This window comes from Ranitomeya variabilis, chromosome 1, assembly GCF_051348905.1.
Source record: "Ranitomeya variabilis isolate aRanVar5 chromosome 1, aRanVar5.hap1, whole genome shotgun sequence".
In the NCBI taxonomy this organism is placed as follows: domain Eukaryota; kingdom Metazoa; phylum Chordata; class Amphibia; order Anura; family Dendrobatidae; genus Ranitomeya; species Ranitomeya variabilis.
Window position 1 is genome coordinate 8,067,280 of NC_135232.1, and position 21,380 is coordinate 8,088,659.

General features: G+C 48.0%; 1 protein-coding gene across 1 annotated transcript in view; it reads left to right on the top strand.

The window, feature by feature from the left end:
* LOC143793645 (uncharacterized) overlaps positions 1-21,380 on the top strand; it is an 80,834-nt gene that overhangs the window by 56,637 nt on the left and 2,817 nt on the right. The window contains exons 5-6 of the mRNA XM_077280704.1: positions 11,414-11,580; positions 19,954-20,039. Coding sequence (XP_077136819.1) covers positions 11,414-11,580; positions 19,954-20,039 — 253 coding nt within the window. The remainder of the gene's footprint in view (positions 1-11,413; positions 11,581-19,953; positions 20,040-21,380) is intronic.

A 21,380-nucleotide genomic window follows, 5' to 3' on the forward strand; every position in this document is an offset into this window, starting at 1 on the left:
TCTCCAGTCCTGCCCCCAGTGTGTCCAGCAATCTGCCCCAGTGTCTCCAGCATTGCTCCAGTGTCTCCAGCAATCATCTGCCCCAGTGTGTCCTCCGGCATTGACCCCAGCGTGTCCAGCAATCTGCCCCAGTGTCTCCAGCATTGCCCCAGCGTGTCCAGCAATCTGCCCCAGTGTCTCCAGCATTGCCCCAGTGTCTCCAGTCCAGCATTGCCCCAGTGTGTCCAGCAATCTGCCCCCAGTGTGTCCAGCATATTACCCCCAGTGTCTCCAGCATTGCCCCAGTGTGTCCAGCAATCATCCTGCCCCAGTGTGTCCTCCAGCATTGCCCCCAGTGTGTCCAGCAATCTGCCCCAGTGTCTCCAGCATTGCCCCAGTGTCTCCAGCAATCATCTGCCCCAGTGTGTCCTCCAGCATTGACCCCAGTGTGTCCAGCAATCTGCCCTAGTGTCTCCAGCATTGCCCCCAGTGTATCCAGCATTGCCCCAGTCAGTGTCTCCACTGACTGACTGTCCAGCATTATTGCCGTACTTACTAGGCTAGCAAAATACACAAAAAAAAAGAAACAAACTGAGTTCTCCTCACCTGACCAGCACTCCAGGCGGCGAGCTCCCTCCAGCAGCGCGCACTCGCCAGCATCTGACAGACGCCGGCGACGTGTGCATTGCGCCTGCGGCCGACTTCAGCTGCCAGCCTCCAATTGTTGCACATCAATAGGAAACCGCCGCAGCGCCGGTAGGGGCCCGGTGAGCAGATGAGACGGGGCCCGATGCGGGCCCCCTCTCTCTACCCACCGGGTCCGGGCCCATAAATGATACATACGCCAGTCAGTCAGGGGGCCGTGCAGTAATGCTCTGATGGCGGCAGCCGGCGGGCAATCTGTGCGGTAGCCCAGGGCCCCCCCCACACCACTGGGCCCTGGGCTACCGCCCAGATTGACCCTCTTATAATCCGCCCCTGAGTGTCAGTGTTAGGGGTACATGTGTACGTGGTGTATAGTGTCAGTATCATGAGTACACATGTACGTGGTATACAGTGTCAGTATTAGGAGTACGTGTGTACGTGGTGTATAGTATCAGTATCAGGGGTACATATGTACGTGGTATACAGTGTCAGTATCAGGGGTAAACGTGTACGTGGTATACAGTATCAGTATCAGGGGTACACGTGTACGTGGTGTACAGTGTCAGTATCAGGGGTACATGTGTACGTGGTATACAGTGTCAGTATCAGGGGTACACGTGTACGTGGTGTACAGTATCAGTATCAGGGGTACATGTGTACGTGGTGTACAGTGTCAGTATTAGGAGTACGTGTGTACGTGGTGTACAGTGTCAGTATCAGGGGTACATGTGTACGTGGTGTACAGTGTCAGTATCAGGGGTACATGTGTACGTGGTGTAGAGTGTCAGTATCAGGGGTACATGTGTACGTGGTGTACAGTGTCAGTATCAGGGGTACATGTGTACGTGGTGTACAGTGTCAGTATCAGGGGTACGTGTGTACGTGGTGTACAGTGTCAGTATCAGGGGTACATGTGTACGTGGTGTAGAGTGTCAGTATCAGGGGTACATGTGTACGTGGTGTAGAGTGTCAGTATTAGGAGTACGTGTGTACATGGTGTACAGTGTCAGTATCAGGGGTACGTGTGTACGTGGTGTACAGTGTCAGTATCAGGGGTACATGTGTACGTGGTGTAGAGTGTCAGTATCAGGGGTACATGTGTACGTGGTATACAGTGTCAGTATCAGGGGTACATGTGTACGTGGTATACAGTGTCAGTATCAGGGGTACATGTGTACATGGTGTACAGTGTCAGTATCAGGGGTACATGTGTACATGGTGTACAGTGTCAGTATCAGGGGTACATGTGTATGTGGTGTACAGTGTCAGTATCAGGGGTACATGTGTACGTGGTGTACAGTGTCAGTATCAGGGGTACATGTGTACATGGTGTACAGTGTCAGTATCAGGGGTACATGTGTACGTGGTATACAGTGTCAGTATCAGGGGTACATGTGTACGTGGTGTACAGTGTCAGTATCAGGGGTACATGTGTATGTGGTGTACAGTGTCAGTATTAGGAGTACGTGTGTACGTGGTATACAGTGTCAGTATCAGGGGTACATGTGTACGTGGTGTACAGTGTCAGTATCAGGGGTACATGTGTACATGGTGTACAGTGTCAGTATTAGGAGTACGTGTCTACGTGTTGTACAGTGTCAGTATCAGGGGTACATGTGTACATGGTATACAGTGTCAGTATCAGGGGTACATGTCTACGTGTTGTACAGTGTCAGTATCAGGGGTACATGTGTACGTGGTGTAGAGTGTTAGTATCAGGGGTACATGTGTACGTGTTGTACAGTGTCAGTATCAGGGGTACATGTGTACGTGGTGTACAGTGTCAGTATCAGGAATACATGTGTACAGTGTCAGTGTCAGGGGTACATGTGTATGTGGTGTACAGTGTCAGTATCAGGAGTACATGTGTACAGTGTCAGTATCTGGGGTACATGTGTACGTGGTGTACAGTGTCAGTATCTGGGGTACATGTGTACGTGGTGTACAGTGTCAGTATCTGGGGTACATGTGTACGTGGTATACAGTGTCAGTATCGGGGGTACATGTGTATGTAGGGTACAGTGTCAGTATCAGGGGTACATGTGTACGTGGTGTACAGTGTCAGTATCAGTTGTACATGTGTACGTGGGGTACAGTGTCAGTATCAGGAGTACATGTGTACAGTGTCAGTATCAGGGGTACATGTGTACGTGGTGTACAGTGTCAGTATCAGGAGTACATGTGTGTACGTGGTGTAGAGTGTTAGTATCAGGGGTACATGTGTACGTGGTGTACAGTGTCAGTATCAGGAGTACACATACGTGGTGTACAGTGTCAGTATCAGGAGTACATGTGTACAGTGTCAGTATCTGGGGTACATGTGTATGTGGTGTACAGTGTCAGTATCAGGGGTACATGTGTATGTGGTGTACAGTGTCAGTATCAGGGGTACATGTGTACGTGGTGTACAGTGTCAGTATCAGGGGTACATGTGTACGTGGTGTACAGTGTCAGTATCAGGGGTACATGTGTAGGTGGTGTACAGTGTCAGTATCAGGGGTACATGTGTACGTGGTATACAGTGTCAGTATCAGGGGTACATGTGTACGTGGTGTACAGTGTCAGTATCAGGGGTACATGTGTAGGTGGTGTACAGTGTCAGTATCAGGGGTACATGTGTACGTGGTGTACAGTGTCAGTATCAGGAGTACACGTACGTGGTGTACAGTGTCAGTATCAGGGGTACATGTGTACGTGGTGTACAGTGTCAGTATTAGGAGTACGTGTGTACGTGGTGTAGAGTGTCAGTATCAGGGGTACATGTGTACGTGGTGTACAGTGTCAGTATCGGGGGTACATGTGTATGTAGGGTACAGTGTCAGTATCTGGGGTACATGTGTACGTGGTGTACAGTGTCAGTATGAGGGGTACATGTGTATGTGGTGTACAGTGTCAGTATCAGGGGTACATGTGTACGTAGTGTACAGTGTCAGTATCAGGGGTACATGTGTACATGGTGTACAGTGTCAGTATCAGGGGTATATGTGTACGTGGTGTACAGTGTCAGTATCAGGGGTACATGTGTACGTGGTGTAGAGTGTCAGTATCAGGGGTACATGTGTATGTGGTGTAGAGTGTCAGTATCAGGGGTACATGTGTACGTGGTGTAGAGTGTCAGTATTAGGAGTACGTGTGTACGTGGTGTACAGTGTCAGTATCAGGGGTACATGTGTACGTGGTGTACAGTGTCAGTATCAGGGGTACATGTGTACATGGTGTAGAGTGTCAGTATCAGGAGTACATGTGTGTACGTGGTGTAGAGTGTTAGTATCAGGGGTACATGTGTACGTAGTGTACAGTGTCAGTATCAGGGGTACATGTGTACATGGTGTACAGTGTCAGTATCAGGGGTACATGTGTACGTGGTGTAGAGTGTCAGTATCAGGGGTACATGTGTATGTGGTGTACAGTGTCAGTATCTGGGGTACATGTGTATGTGGTGTACAGTGTCAGTATCAGGGGTACATGTGTACGTGGTATACAGTGTCAGTATCAGGGGTACATGTGTACATGGTGTACAGTGTCAGTATCAGGGGTACATGTGTACGTGGTATACAGTGTCAGTATCAGGGGTACATGTGTACGTGGTGTACAGTGTCAGTATCAGGGGTAAATGTGTACATGGTGTACAGTGTCAGTATCAGGGGTACATGTGTACGTGGTATACAGTGTTAATATCAGGGGTACATGTGTACAGTGTCAGTATCAGGAGTACATGTGTACAGTGTCAGTATCAGGGGTACATGTGTACGTGGTGTACAGTGTCAGTATCAGGGGTACATGTGTACGTGGTGTAGAGTGTCAGTATCAGGGGTACATGTGTACAGTGTCAGTATCAGGGGTACATGTGTACGTGGTGTACAGTGTCAGTATTAGGGGTACATGTGTACATGGTGTACAGTGTCAGTATCAGGGGTACATGTGTACATGGTGTACAGTGTCAGTATCAGGGGTACATGTGTACATGGTGTACAGTGTCAGTATCAGGGGTACATGTGTACGTGGTGTACAGTGTCAGTATCAGGGGTACATGTGTACGTGGTGTACAGTGTCAGTATCAGGGGTACATGTGTATGTGGTGTACAGTGTCAGTATCGGGGGAAAATGTGTACGTAGTGTACAGTGTCAGTATCAGGGGTACATGTGTACGTAGTGTACAGTGTCAGTATCAGGGGTACATGTGTACATGGTGTACAGTGTCAGTATCAGGGGTACATGTGTACGTGGTGTACAGTGTCAGTATCAGGGGTACATGTGTACGTGGTGTACAGTGTCAGTATCAGGGGTACATGTGTACGTGGTATACAGTGTCAGTATCAGGGGTACATGTGTACGTAGTGTACAGTGTCAGTATCAGGGGTACATGTGTACATGGTGTACAGTGTCAGTATCAGGGGTACATGTGTACGTGGTGTACAGTGTCAGTATCAGGGGTACATGTGTATGTGGTGTACAGTGTCAGTATCTGGGGTACATGTGTACGTGGTGTACAGTGTCAGTATCAGGGGTACATGTGTACGTGGTGTACAGTGTCAGTATCTGGGGTACATGTGTATGTGGTGTACAGTGTCAGTATCAGGGGTACATGTGTACATGGTGTACAGTGTCAGTATCAGGGGTACATGTGTACATGGTGTACAGTGTCAGTATCTGGGGTACATGTGTACGTGGTGTACAGTGTCAGTATCTGGGGTACATGTGTATGTGGTGTACAGTGTCAGTATCAGGGGTACATGTGTACATGGTGTACAGTGTCAGTATCAGGGGTACATGTGTACATGGTGTACAGTGTCAGTATCAGGGGTACATGTGTACGTGGTGTACAGTGTCAGTATCAGGGGTACATGTGTACGTGGTATAGAGTGTCAGTATCAGGAGTACATGTGTGTATGTGTTGTACAGTGTCAGTATCAGGGGTACATGTGTATGTGGTGTACAGTGTCAGTATCAGGGGTACATGTGTTACGTGGTGTACAGTGTCAGTATCAGGGGTACATGTGTGTATGTGTTGTACAGTGTCAGTATGAGGGGTACATGTGTTACGTGGTGTACAGTGTCAGTATCAGGAGTACACGTACGTGGTGTACAGTGTCAGTATCAGGGGTACATGTGTACGTGGTGTACAGTGTCAGTATCAGGGGTACATGTGTACATGGTGTACAGTGTCAGTATCAGGAGTACATGTGTACAGTGTCAGTATCTGGGGTACATGTGTACGTGGTGTACAGTGTCAGTATCAGGGGTACATGTGTACAGTGTCAGTATCTGGGGTACATGTGTACATGGTGTACAGTGTCAGTATCAGGAGTACATGTGTACAGTGTCAGTATCTGGGGTACATGTGTACGTGGTGTACAGTGTCAGTATCAGGGGTACATGTGTACGTGGTGTACAGTGTCAGTATCAGGGGTACATGTGTACGTGGTGTACAGTGTCAGTATCAGGGGTACATGTGTATGTGGTGTACAGTGTCAGTATCAGGGGTACATGTGTACGTGGTGTACAGTGTCAGTATCAGGGGTACATGTGTATGTGGTGTACAGTGTCAGTATCAGGGGTACATGTGTACGTGGTGTACAGTGTCAGTATCAGGGGTACATGTGTACGTGGTGTACAGTGTCAGTATCAGGGGTACATGTGTACGTGGTGTACAGTGTCAGTATCAGGGGTACATGTGTATGTGGTGTACAGTGTCAGTATCAGGGGTACATGTGTACGTGGTGTACAGTGTCAGTATCAGGGGTACATGTGTATGTGGTGTACAGTGTCAGTATCTGGGGTCCATGTGTATGTAGGGTACAGTGTCAGTATCAGGAGTACATGTGTGTATGTGTTGTACAGTGTCAGTATCAGGGGTACATGTGTTACGTGGTGTACAGTGTCAGTATCAGGAGTACATGTGTACGTGGTGTACAGTGTCAGTATCAGGAGTACATGTGTACAGTGTCAGTATCAGGTGTACACATGTACGTGGTATACAGTGTCAGTATCAGGGGTACATGTGTACGTGGTGTACAGTGTCAGTATCTGGGGTACATGTGTACGTGGTGTACAGTGTCAGTATCAGGAGTACACGTACGTGGTGTACAGTGTCAGTATCAGGGGTACATGTGTACGTGGTGTACAGTGTCAGTGTCAGGGGTACATGTGTAGGTGGTGTACAGTGTCAGTATCAGGGGTACATGTGTACGTGGTGTACAGTGTCAGTATCAGGGGTACATGTGTACGTGGTGTACAGTGTCAGTATCTGGGGTACGTGTGTACGTGGTGTACAGTGTCAGTATCAGGGGTACATGTGTACGTGGTGTACAGTGTCAGTATCAGGGGTACATGTGTATGTGGTGTACAGTGTCAGTATCTGGGGTACATGTGTATGTGGTGTACAGTGTCAGTATCTGGGGTACGTGTGTACGTGGTGTACAGTGTCAGTATCAGGGGTACATGTGTACGTGGTATACAGTGTCAGTATCAGGGGTACATGTGTACGTGGTGTACAGTGTCAGTATCAGGGGTACATGTGTACGTGGTGTACAGTGTCAGTATCTGGGGTACGTGTGTACGTGGTGTACAGTGTCAGTATCAGGGGTACATGTGTATGTGGTGTACAGTGTCAGTATCAGGGGTACATGTGTATGTGGTGTACAGTGTCAGTATCTGGGGTACATGTGTATGTGGTGTACAGTGTCAGTATCTGGGGTACGTGTGTACGTGGTGTACAGTGTCAGTATCAGGGGTACATGTGTACGTAGTGTACAGTGTCAGTATCAGGGGTACATGTGTATGTGGTGTACAGTGTCAGTATCTGGGGTACATGTGTACGTGGTGTACAGTGTCAGTATCAGGGGTACATGTGTAGGTGGTGTACAGTGTCAGTATTAGGAGTACATGTGTACGTGATGTACAGTGTCAGTATCAGGGGTACATGTGTACGTGGTGTACAGTGTCAGTATCAGGAGTACACGTACGTGGTGTACAGTGTCAGTATCAGGGGTACATGTGTACGTGGTGTACAGTGTCAGTATCAGGAGTACACGTACGTGGTGTACAGTGTCAGTATCAGGGGTACATGTGTACATGGTGTACAGTGTCAGTATCAGGGGTACGTGTGTATGTGGTGTACAGTGTCAGTATCTGGGGTACATGTGTATGTGGTGTACAGTGTCAGTATCAGGGGTACATGTGTACGTGGTGTACAGTGTCAGTATCAGGGGTACATGTGTATGTGGTGTACAGTGTCAGTATCAGGGGTACATGTGTACGTGGTGTACAGTGTCAGTATCAGGGGTACATGTGTACGTGGTGTACAGTGTCAGTATCAGGGGTACATGTGTACGTGGTGTACAGTGTCAGTATCAGGGGTACATGTGTATGTGGTGTACAGTGTCAGTATCAGGGGTACATGTGTACGTGGTGTACAGTGTCAGTATCAGGGGTACATGTGTATGTGGTGTACAGTGTCAGTATCTGGGGTACATGTGTACGTGGTGTACAGTGTCAGTATCAGGGGTACATGTGTACGTGGTGTACAGTGTCAGTATTAGGAGTACATGTGTAGGTGGTGTACAGTGTCAGTATTAGGAGTACATGTGTACGTGATGTACAGTGTCAGTATCAGGGGTACATGTGTACGTGGTGTACAGTGTCAGTATCAGGAGTACACGTACGTGGTGTACAGTGTCAGTATCAGGGGTACATGTGTACATGGTGTACAGTGTCAGTATCAGGGGTACGTGTGTATGTGGTGTACAGTGTCAGTATCTGGGGTACATGTGTACGTGGTGTACAGTGTCAGTATCAGGAGTACACGTACGTGGTGTACAGTGTCAGTATCAGGGGTACATGTGTACGTGGTGTACAGTGTCAGTGTCAGGGGTACATGTGTACGTGATGTACAGTGTCTGAGTAGCAGGATAACCACACAGGTTCACAGGAGCAGGTATATAGCCAGGGAGTCACCAGAGGTCAGGAGCTGGATGCAAGGCAGAATACTCTAGGACAGACTGAAGGCTGGGGTGAAGTTTTATAGCAGGAAGACACAGTGCACATGAGACCAAAGACGCCATCTTGGAAAAGGGCAGTAATGCACAGAAAGGTAATAAAAAATGTTCAGAGTCAATGGGAATATAAACTGATGATGACCTTTGACTGTCTTATTGGTGGAATGAATGTGTCGCATGGATTTATGTCTTTTTACATCAACTAAGGAACTTGCCCATCAGACCATGTGGGGTCATCACAACAGAGACCCTAATCACAGGACAATAAAACATTCCTTATCTAAGAACTGGCCCAATATTTATGGACATAACTGTTTATCACTCATGGAAATTCTGCTCCATGTCACCTGTTTTATCCATGATTTTTTTTTTTTCTGTGCTGTTTTGTGCATAAATATGTGATTCTTCAGAATTTCATTAGCCTATGCCTGACGAAGAGAACTGAGCAGTCTCGAAAGCTGCAATTTGTTACCATCTTTTCAGTTATCCATTAAAAGGTATCAACCACTGAGGACTCTCAATTCTAAATATTTTTCTATCTACTGGCTAACGGTACCAAGATATATATCTTTCCTGTATCAGTGTGAGGGGTAGAAGTTATTATTGGTGTTAGTGTGAGGAGTGGTGTATGTATAGTGTCAGTGTGAGGGGTGGAGGTGTAGGTATAGTGTCAGTGTGAGGGGTGGAGGTATATGTATAGTGTCAGTGTAGGGGTGCTGGTTATTTTTGGTGTTAGTGTGAGGAGTGGTGTATGTATAGTGTCAGTGTGAGGGGTGGAGGTGTAGGTATAGTGTCAGTGTGAGGAGTGGAGGTGTATGTATAGTGTCAGTGTAGGGGTGCAGGTTATTTTTGGTGTTGGTGTGAGGAGTGGAGGTATATGTATAGTGTCAGTGTGAGGGGTGGAGGTTTGAGTATATAGAGTGGTGAGGAGTTATTACGGTACATGGATTGTCATAGGACTTTGATGCTCCTTTCTTTTTGTCGAGCTCCCGCCCTGTGCCTGCCATCTCCTGACGTCCATGCTGCTCTCAGCTATGTCTTGATTTCCTCCATAACTTCCTCTCAACAAGCTGCCGACTCATTACAACATTTCTTTACCTCTCTGCTTCATTGCTGCTATTAACCATTGCTCTGCTGCAAGATGCCACTGTAGCGCCCCCACTGTCGCAGGGCCGAGGGGTACCCGGTACCGGGCCTCTGAGTCTCTGCTCTGGGGTTGTCACGGTGGCTAGACCCGGTCCGTGACCCTGCTGAGGGGCGTACAGTAATAGATGTGGATAGTGGTGGTGGTGCGGTGCAGTAAATAACGAGGACACCAGGTTGCAGTCTCTTTACCTCTTTACTGAAGGCTTCAGGTGTCCAATCCAGGGCACTGTTAACAGGGCTGTCTGAAACCGGCCGGTCCGAAGGCACATCAGGAGTTCCCTTCACAGGTGGGAATCAGCGTCTACCTTCTAGCGCTGGGTGTTGTAGTCCTTCCCTGCTGAGCACCCCGGGATAGTCCTCACAACTGATTCTGTCTGTCTCTGATGCTCGTTCTCTCCGTCCCCCAGATGATATGGTAGGACGCACCCGTATGACGGGGTAGGCCTGGAGTTATTCTGGGACTCTAGAGTCGCCCCTCTCCCACAGCTGCCTCCGTTGTCTGCTTAGGTGATTTCTGTGAGACAGCCAACCTATAATTGGCTGTCCTGCCGTGGTTTGAAGTAGTACTTAAAGTCTCTTACTTTCTCGGCGTTCCGGCCACCGACTGTTTGCGCCTCAGAAGGATGTTGCCTCGGTCTTACAGCACGACTCCTTCTGGTCCTTTTGCCTCTTTGCTGTATTCCTGCTTTTCTCACTCGGCACAATAAACCTCGCTTCTTGTCCTTTCTTAGGAGTCTGCCAGGATCCCATCCCTGACAGGTCCTCTCTCTAGCTCTTCCCAAGTTACTTCTCACTGTCTTCCTGTCCAACCCCCAGTTTTACCAGAGTGTGAGGAGTGGCCTACTAGATAGAACCACTCCCCCTGGTGGCCGGAATGTGAAGTGTAGTGTGAGTGTTACCTGATCAGGTGAACTCCTTTAGTGCAGTCAGACGTAACATCACTCCCCTTAGTGGCAGAGCGACGTTACTGCAACGACCAGGACTCTGGGGCGCTGCACCACTCTGTATTCTGGTGATCAACCGCTTCCCTGCTAGAAGATTCCAGTTTTCCATGCTGCTATTTTTCCCTCACACCCGTCTCTGTTCCTTCCATGCTACCTGTTTGCTTGTCTGCTTTCCTGGTCCTTGTTGACCCACACATCGTATGTGAAGACTCGCTCCGTTGCCTCGGGCCCTTGCTGTTTGCCCAGACCTATGGCTTAGAGAATCCTCCTCACCAGGTGACCCGTAACCATCACACAGATCCCTTACATGTCTGATACATCTCAAGCGACACCGGCGCATTCTCAGCAGAGACGGGACTAGCCCAGCCTCGGAAATGGACGTCACTGATGAGGCTTCTATTTAGGGTGGGGACAGAGGCTGCCACAATGACCACCTCCTCTGCTCCCTGATAATGTCCTGTTTTAGTATCCCAGCATGCACTGAGGTCTCTCAAACGAAGCGTCATCAAAATGGTAATAAGCAATAAAAGCCTTTAGATTAGCGCTGGATCTGTAGCAACTGTGAAAGGTCATTAGAAAAGCGATCAGATTATTACAATAGATAGGATTGAAATCAAAGGGGGTGTACTTATTTATTCTGCACACTTTATACATGTAAGCTGAAACCAGTTTAAAAAAAACAAACACTTTTTGTATTTCTAGAAAACACGGCAGACGCCATTGAATACTGCCCCCCAGGGTGGCATCAGATTGGCCAGCAGTGCTACTACTTCTCCTCTCAGAAGAAAAGTAGGATTTCTGCTCTCGATGACTGTGAGAAGAGATCGTCCACACTGGCCAAAGTAGAAGATGAGCGCTCCACCCTGACGGTAAGAGACAGTGACCGGATCTCAACGCCGCCATGAAGGGGCCAGTGATCCTGAGACTCTGCGGACACCAGCTCCTCCGGGGATCCAGGACCAGGGACATGAACGGGTCTTACTCAGGGGCCTGACTACAAACAGGCGCAAGGGTTGCAATCGCACCTGAGCCTTGGGGGCCCGAAAAGTCCTTTTTTCCTATATAGTAGACCTTCAATCATTGGGGGAGCGGTTGCAGCTTTTGCATTGAGGCCCATGAGCTTCAAGTCATGCCGCTGGTTTTACCGATGACTACACAGTATCGGTATCAGAACCAGCTCCTGGGCTTGCCAGTCACAGAATTTTCAGAATCGAGTCCTTTCAAATTGGACCAAAATACAGTTTTTCATGACTTGCACCATATTCATGATGTGCCTTAGGGCTTGTGCCCAGGAACGCAGCTATAGACAGGACCTGGAGATGTATTGTCAGACCAGGACTTGCAGCAAACAAATGGTTAAAGTCAGTGTGCTATCAGCAGACAAACTGTGATGGTCCAGACTGAGGCAGAAGTGATAAACTGGCTGAATATTTGCTTGTAGACAAACTAAAACTTATGTTGTGTTATGTTATGTTGCACATCACTGAACGATGCAAATATGAAGTCCAAGCACAGAGGAATGGCATAAAATATAACCATGATCCCAGCATTAATTGTTTGGATTTAATCCATTACTTGCCAAATTAAAATTTTAAATTACAAGTACGGATTTTTCAGAAAAGGGCGTCCCAATATTCAATTAAAACTGACAATGACATGATTTCCTATTTTGAAAACATTAATTTTACAATCACAACACAAAAAATTGGACCTAATTATAAAAATTATAAAATCTTAGTTGCTAGAAGCTAAGTGTCCCAAAAAAAGGACATTGGTAGATAATGGGTTAATCCACACGGTGTTCATAGCAGCGATACCAAACTCCTACAGTTGTTAGAATGTTGGTGGCTTAATGATTTTTTGGGAGACATAACTATTTTCTGTTTAGTTTTTTGTGAGTTCTGTGCTAAACTTTATACCAATACCATTTTAGGCTGGTTAAACACATCCTGATATTTCCAGTACCGGAAAAACCAGTGCCGGAGATATCAATGCCCGTGTGTGTAATACTTGCACCTACATGTGGCAACCATGAGCCGCCCGTGTGCCGCATCAGTACCACACATGTCAGCGCCTGGACAGCAGCGGTACAGTTAGTGCTGGTCTCCGGTGCCAGGTGCAGAAGACAGCTCTCATCATTCTCCCCTGCTCTGCCAGCGATCAACTGATAACTAAGACAGAAGGCAGCGGCTCTGGGACTATTACCCCCATCAGCCTACACCTGCTGCCACTAATAACAGCGGCAGCAGGAGTGGCTGATGCGGGTATTCATCAGCCACAGCCTGTGCTATAAATAAATAAGTAAAAAATAATATGTTTATGGAGCACCCCCATGTAAGTGCAATGGGGTACCCGGCACTGGGTCCTTCGGTTCGGGGGATGTCACGGTGGCCCGACCCAATCTGTGGCCCTTTGAGGGATGTCCAATAAAGGAAAGAGTTTTTATGGTTTTGGGAAAGGTCTTTAAAGGGGTAGTTCGTGACGCCACCTGTGGTATTCGGTCAGGGTGACCGACGCTGCATTAGGGGGTCCGCTGGGGTGATGTTATGGCAGCTAGATGGTATACCTTGCCACAGGTGAAGTATGTCCCCAGGGCTTCCCAGAAGTGTAGATAGTGGATGGTGAGAGGCGCAGTGAATAACGAGGACACAAGGTTGCAGTCTCTTTACCTTTACTGAAGGCTTCAGCATCCACAGTCCAAGGTACAGACCACAGGGTAGGCAGAGTCTGACCGGTCTGAAGGCAAATCCAGAGTCCCCTTATCCAGGTGGAAATCAGTAGCCTTCCTTGTGTGTTGTAGTACCTCCATGCTGAGCTTCTCGGTAAGGTCCTCACAACTCTTGTAGATGTTCTAGATGTTATGTCTTCCTCTCTGTCCCCCAGATGGTATGGATAGGACAAACCCAAATGACTGATGGCATGAGGCTTTTTACAGGGACCCTAGAGACGCCCCGGCCCCCACAAGTTGCCACCGTGTCTCCTAGGTATTAAGGTCGGGCAGCCAACTTGGAATTGACTGTCCTGCTGGTCTCTGGAGCAAGGCTTGGAGACGGTTGCTCCCTCGGTGTTCCAGCCATCGGCTACGCGCCTCAGAAGGAGGCAGCCTATTTCAGGGCAGAACTCCTTCTGGTGTTATCTCCTTGTGCTATGACTTAGTTTCTCACCCTCTACAATACAATTCTCTTCGTGTCCTTTCTTAGGATGCTGCCGCACGTGGGGCAGGCGCAGCTCCGTAGCCTTCTAGCTAGCTAGGCCTCTGGCAGGATCCCACCCCTGTCAGGGACCCTCTGTCTGCAGCTCCGATGTTCCTCCTTTCCCCCTGTCTGCCTGACAGGTCTTGCCTGGGCAAAGCCCAGTCAGCTTCTCTCTAACTTTCTATCCAGCCCACTAGTTTTACCCTTCTGTGAGGAGCAGAAAAACGTGTGCAAAAACATAGGATCCCTTTAAACAGGGGATCCCTTTAAAAGTTAACCCTGGACGGGTTCAAGCAGCAATGAAAGAACAGTTAACTATTTACATTCTTTTCAGTATTCTTTCACAGCAGGTTGCAAGGCATCAGTCGGTAGTGGACACTTCCTGGCCTAGGAAGGTTTGCGCCCGAGTTTTCATCCGATGCGATATCAATGTCATTGGTTTGTCTTTCAGGTGCGGTCAAGTCATTAATGGTCTGGATTCGAATGTCAGTTTTGGTGGCAGATTCAGTAGCAGAAATGATGCACACAGTGGTGGTAGTGTTGGGACTCGCTAGTTCAGAGACTAGAGGAGTAATCTCGTCAGTCTTAATCATGGCAGCAGGTGGTGCTACAGCAGGTTCACATCGCTTAACGTTCTTAGCGTACCAACCTTGCTCACTCCAGTGGCGAGTATAGGTCACATGATCCCCTCGGCTCAAGTTTCGGTTATGGTGTCCTGTCACGATACGGTATGAAATAAAATATAAGTTTAGTTTCTCCTGTTAGCCCAGGCTGTGGGCTAAAACCTCCCTTCCCTTTCACTCAGGCAAGAGCTTGCCTTGTCAATGTATGTGGGGGAGTTTTATTCAAGAAAGGTATTTACGACTGGAATGGCTGCAGTGGAAAGTTGTGCTAGCAGAAACTGGTCTGATCTCCCTTTTAAAACATGCGGTCCTTTGTCCTAATATTGCAAGATATTGGGCAAACGATTTAGGCTAGGAAAATAATGGGTACATATTGCTAAAGTCCATCGGCGCCTCTATCCATCACTGTAAGCAGGAGCTTCCAAGTCCAACAGGGACAGAGTTTGGATTTCTCTGGAACTGAGTGTCCCTACTAGCCTGAATTTAGTATCTATAGAGAGCAAATCTTAATACTAGATGAATGCTGGGTGTGTTATGATTCTGACATGTTCTGTAGCGGAGATACAGGCATTAGACAAACTTGTGTTAAATTCACTAAGACTGAAGAGAAAGGAGGGTCTGGGGAGCCAGCCCTTTTGGTGATGTCACCGAGCTACACTTTATAAGTTTCTACCCTCACCCCAGCCTGGAGTCTGTCTGTCTGCTGGAGCCTATGTGAGTCTGACTTGAAGAGCTGTTCCTAACCAGAGTCCTGATGCATTGAGACATATGGGAACTCCACTAGCCTGGTTGCCTCAAATGATCTGAACACATGTAAGTGTTATTTCTCATTTAACCCCTGTTATTTTTATAATTACCTCTGTACATATTTGCAATTGTCTCTTTTTGTAACAACCTTGTAATATTTTTCTATAAACACTGCCTAAACTTTAATGGGGTATAATATTTAATACTAGATTCATTCTTCATGCTCTAAAACGTACCTTAAGTCTTCTGAAGGGAATTACGCTACTGTTTTGGGTTAGCTTCGGACCCATTTAATCGAAGCTGGTGGCAGCATCCCGTGTGCGGGCCTTTGGGTGTCGTTGTAGCGACTGCGGCATTGATAATTATTGTTCCTGCCTGAGTGGGAGTATTTATATCGCCTCGCTGCAGCGTGCCCAATAGCCAGTACATAGCAGGCAGTCTTTCTGGCGACTAATTATCCTAGGTGCAGTACCTAATCTGACCTGAGGGTAAGGGGGGCGCCAGAGAGCTGCAGGTTTCAAGTGGAACTGTAAGCGGGATATACATAAATCCCTCCAGTTCGTGGTATATTGAAGAGCAGTGGGATACCTAAAATAAGCCCCTGCTGTAAACTAAGAGGTCAATAGCCTTGTGTGTGTTTTTTCATCACATTGTAGCAGTGGAGGGATAACTAAGATAAGCCCCCCTGCACATGCAATAGCCGTCTGTTGCCCTAAAGTCACCCCGATCCGTGACGTAGGGGTGACGGTCACGGTGTGAATCGTGACATATTGGCGGCAGTGGTGTGGATCCGTGACAAATTGGTGGCAGCGATGGGATTCGTGACATGTCCGTTGCGGAACTGGGCTTCCACGTTGTAGCTGGTAACGAAGACTTTGGTTGGTAGTCCCGGCTCCTGTATAAAGCCCCAACCCCTTTTCGGGTGAAAGGCTAATACTGTTCCTTGCTTCGCCAAGCTCTTATTACAGGGTTTATTCTTACACTGCTGCTCTTTACTTGGAGCACTCGGTTCTGTTTCCTTTCGGTTTTTCCAATGTGAAATTAGGCATTGTTTGTATTGTTCCCAGGTGAGCACTGCAATATAGGAACCCTCCTGTTTGGACCCATCCGATTTGGTCTTTGGAGCATCCCATTTGAAAATCACCCCCTCAGAGCTCACGTCTAGCGGTTCGCCCATAGATGTCGGTAACGGGGGCAGTACCCCTTCCATCGTGTCGAGGGCTGCCACTATGAGCTCGGCAGCTGGTGGTTGGTCACAGTCGGGTCGGGGAGCGGCCACTGGAGCAGGATCGGTCGTTGGGGCAGGGGCGTTTTCTGTACCTGCGTCTGATGTGGTTCCACCGATTCCTGTCCGCTCCGCTGATAAGGATGCTGGAGTCTGCTGCTGCTCGGACCACGGTTCTTCCAATGCGATCTTCTTGCACAGCTCCGACTTCCATTTCTTCGCTGCTGTCGACTCCGCGGATCCAAGAAATCCGGATCCCCCAGCAGCGGCAAGTTCGGGTCCGCCTCTGGTCGCATGAGAGGGTCCTGGGTCACTTCGTTGTCGTGCAGGTACTTGCTGGTCGCCATCGCTGTCTTGGGGTCTGCGGCCGCACATGCACACTGCTCCTCCATTTTCTGGGGGTGGAGCTCCTTCTTGGCTTCGGGGCACGTCGTCATCTCGTAGCAGTAGTCGGAGGGGGCGGTCGTCACTTCTGGCGCCACTTTGGTAGTCTCCTCCCATGGCACGCCCTTCTTCTTCTACTGCGCTCCTCGTGGCGCTGTAATGGCGGCAGTTTTGGCGGGAATTTTGGCGGCAAATGGCAATACACAGTCTTTTAAGCAAATCACAGTTCAAAAACAGTTCTGTCACAGTTCTTAGGCGCACATGACCCGATTTTCAGGCTTAAGTAGATGCTGTTCATGACGCCAAGATTTATGGAGCGTCCCCATGTAAGGGCAATGGGGTACCCGGCACTGGGTCCTTCGGTTCGGGGATGTCACGGTGGCCCGACCCGGTCTGTGGCCATTTGAGAGACGTCCAATAAAGGAAAGAGTTTTTATGGTTTTGGGAAAGGTCTTTACAGGGGTAGTTCGTGACGCCACCTGTGGTATTCGGTCAGGGTGACCGACGCTGCATTAGGGGGTCCGCTGGGGTGATGTTATGGCAGCAAGATAGTATACCTTCCCACAGGTGAAGTGTGTCCCCAGGGCTTCCCAGAAGTGTAGATAGTGGATGGTGAGAGGCGCAGTGAATAACGAGGACACAAGATTGCAGTCTCTTTACCTTTACTGAAGGCTTCAGCATCCACAGTCCAAGGTACAGGCCACAGGGTAGGCAGAGTCCAGCCAGTCTGAAGGCAAATCCAGAGTCCCCTTATCCAGGTGGAAATCAGTAGCCTTCCTCTAGCGCCTGTGTGTTGTAGTACCTCCCTGCTGAGCTTCTCGGTAAGGTCCTCACAACTCTTGTAGATGTTCTAGATGTTATGTCTTCCTCTCTGTCCCCAGATGGTATGGATAAGACAAACCCGTATGATTGATGGCCTGAGGCTTTTTACAGGGACCCTAGAGACTCCCCAACCCCCACAAGTTGCCACCGTGTCTCCTAGGTATTAAGGTCGGGCAGCCAACTTGGAATTGACTGTCCTGCCGGTCTCTGGAGCAAGGATTGGAGACGGTTGCTCCCTCGGTGTTCCGGCCATGGCTACGTGCCTCAGAAGGAGGTAGCCTATTTCAGGGCAGAACTCCTTCTGGTGTTATCTCCTTGTGCTATGACTTAGTTTCTCACCCTCTACAATACAATTCTCTTCGTGTCCTTTCTTAGGATGCTGCCGCACGTGGGGCAGGCGCAGCTCCGTAGCCTTCTAGCTAGCTAGGCCTCTGGCAGGATCCCACCCCTGTCAGGGACCCTCTGTCTGCAGCTCCGATGTTCCTCCTTTCCCCCTGTCTGCCTGACAGGTCTTGCCTGGGCAAAGCCCAGTCAGCTTCTCTCTAACTTTCTATCCAGCCCACTAGTTTTACCCTTCTGTGAGGAGTGCCCTAGTAGATAGGAGCAAGGCTCCCCCTGGTGGTCTGGAGTGTGAAGTGTGGTGTATGGTTTGTGATACCTGGTAGGAAGATCTCCTTTATTGCCATCAGACGTAATATCACTCCCCCTGGTGGAAGAATGACATCACTGCAACGACCAGGACTCTGGGGTGCTGCACTTAGTTCTCCATTCACTGTTGTCTAGTAGTTTAGCTCTCCAACTTATGGTGTGTAGTGGTTAATTTCTCAATCCCCAAGCGCCCTGCAATCCTTGGGGATTGCAAGACTTGTGGAGCAGCCCCTTCCCCGATTGCCTCACAGCCACCAGAGTCACCCAGTGTCCAATAAGTGAGATGTAACGACCCCATCCATGCTTGCTCGTCAAGGTCATCTATTTACACCCCTCCAGGTTTTCCGTGGGATACGGCACAGTCGTTTCACCACCTTGCCCGTTACAGTCTCCATCTGCTAGGTTGGCTGTAGTGGAAGAGGTGAAGGTCCCCATTTTACTAGGAATATTCTAATGCAATTGATGCCAGTATATTGGTGCCTGCCATTAATTGTTGGAAATGTGTAGACTCCTGGTTGGGTCTCCTTCGCATGTGTTGCTTGTAGCAGTAGGCCTCCAAGACCAGAAGGTCTCTACTTTCATTGAGTGAACTATCCATGTTACTATACTTACATTTTTCTGACAATGGAAGTCCACAAAACTGATATTTGTACCACCTGAGTGTGGCTCAGCATGAAAACAGGTAGAGGTGTTACATGTGGTGTCAGGGCTCCCAGCACAGGAGGTCTACACTGATCCCTCATCCACCTCATCTTAATTTGATGTTCAATTGAGAGCTTTAAATTTTGTCCCAGACCCCGATACCTCATGCCTGGCTGATTGCCATGCTACAATTTGTACTGTGGGTGAATTGAGGCCACTTTGGCAGCTTTTGGAAACGTTTGAAGGTGTTGTGTATGCGTTTGTTTTTGCCTCCCATTGACTTCAATGGCATTCGGTTATATTTAACAAATTTGATGATTTATTCAAATTGGCAATCGTAATCCGAACTGAACATTGGAATATTCGCTCATCTTTACTATTGACTCATGTGTAGTCTGTGATCTATTAGTATGCCCAAGTCTTTTTCACACGTGCGGTTGCTTAGTTCTATTCCTCCCATTCTGTAGATGTAATTTTACTTTTTCATGTTTGTGTGGACCTCATATCCTTGTAGAGCACTGTGAAGGGATTACTAATTACCCCAGAAAGGCCCAGTGGCAACTATTTCACTCTTGGGGCAGTATGGACTTCTCGCCACTGGAAACATTTGTATTTCTGGTTCCACACCATTTTGATACAGGAAAGAACCATTTTGAAGCAGTAAACCTGTGCCTGATTGGCCTACTAACCGCTAAGGGTTTGGTAGAATTGGATCCAGTGTAGACTGGGCTCTGTTTGCTGCAGACATCTGAAGGTTTGTTACAATGAATCAGTCTGTGGTCAGCTCACAGAGCATTGTCTACACTGGACACAATCACAGGATCATGACCTCTGAATGGAAGAGTGCACTTATTCACAGATGACAAGAATAGGTCCTGAAAATGCTGAATAGAATCAAAGTATAATGTTTATGAAGCTGGAGAATCCCTTTAACCATTGCTTTGATCTTGGTTTCAGGAGCTTATTAGGAGGAATGGTGGAGATTACTGGATTGGATTAGAAAATATTAAGAACGTCTGGGAGTGGCCGGACGGGACCATCAAGTGAGTTATCTCCAGAGACACGCATGACTGCAGCTGATGATTGAAGACTAATGCCATACATATATTGCTCGACCTGACAATCCAGATCCCATCTGGTCCTGTGTGTGCGTATTGTAGGGATTCGCTCGCTTTCAGGCAGCTGGCAGGTGAAAGTCTCTTGGTGCAACAGGAAGATTTTTTAAAGGACATAATCGTCAAAAAAATTTGCCCTTTCTGTCACAAAGATAAATAGAAAATAAACAGTCCATGCCGTAGTCACAAGAGTCAGTGCAGGGCTGACCTGCACAGAATAAGGCCACACGTCCTGATATTTCCAGGAACAGAAAAACCAATACCGGAGATGTCAGTGTCCGTGTGTGTAATACTTGCGGCACACTTGTGGCATCTGTGTGCCTTAACAGTACCACACGGACGGGTGCCAGGGAAGTAGCGGTGCAGTAAGCGCTTTTCCCCGGTGCCGGGTACTGAAGACAGCTCTCATCATTGTCCCCTGCTCTGCTGGCGATCAGTGGGCACAGGGGAGAATGATGAGAGTTATATTCAAGTGAGAACAATGACAGCAGGAGGCGGCTGATGGGACTATTTCACCCATTATCCTACATCTGCTGGCGCTAATTCCAGTGACAGCAGAAGTATTCCTCATCTGCCGCCTGCGCTATAGATTAATAAATAAATAAATGAAAACAATGGCGTGGTTCCCCTGTTTTTTTTAACCAGCCAGGCAAAACTGACAGCTGGTGGCTGCAACTCTCAGCTGTCAGTGTTAGCAAGGCTGGTTATTAAGAATAGAGATGACCCCACACTGGTTTTTAAATTATTTAAATAAATAATTCCTCCCACTTTTAACAACCAGCTTTGCTAAAGCTCAGAGCTGGGGGCTGGTATTCTCAGGCTGGTAAGGGGCCATGGATAATGACCCACCCAGCCTAAAAATAGCAGCCCCCCAGCCACCCAGAAAAGGCACATTTATTAGATGCGCCAAGTCTGGCACTTTACCCGGCTCTTCCCACTTGCCCTGTAGTGGTGGAAAGTGGGGCTCATATTTGTGGGGTTGATGTTAACTTTCTATTGTCTGGTGACATCAAACCCACTGCTTAGTAATGGAGAGGCGTCTATAAGACACCTACTCGTTACTAATACTATAGTTGTATGGTAAATAAAGACACAGCCAGAATACAGTCCTTTATTAGAAATAAAACAAAACAAAATTTTCCATTTTTATTTGAAAATATCAAACACAGTTATGCTCACCTAATGCCTGATTCCACTGAAACCCTCGTCTCCTGTAATAGAACAAAAATAACAAACAACAATATCCCTCACTTGTCTGTCGTTCTGTCC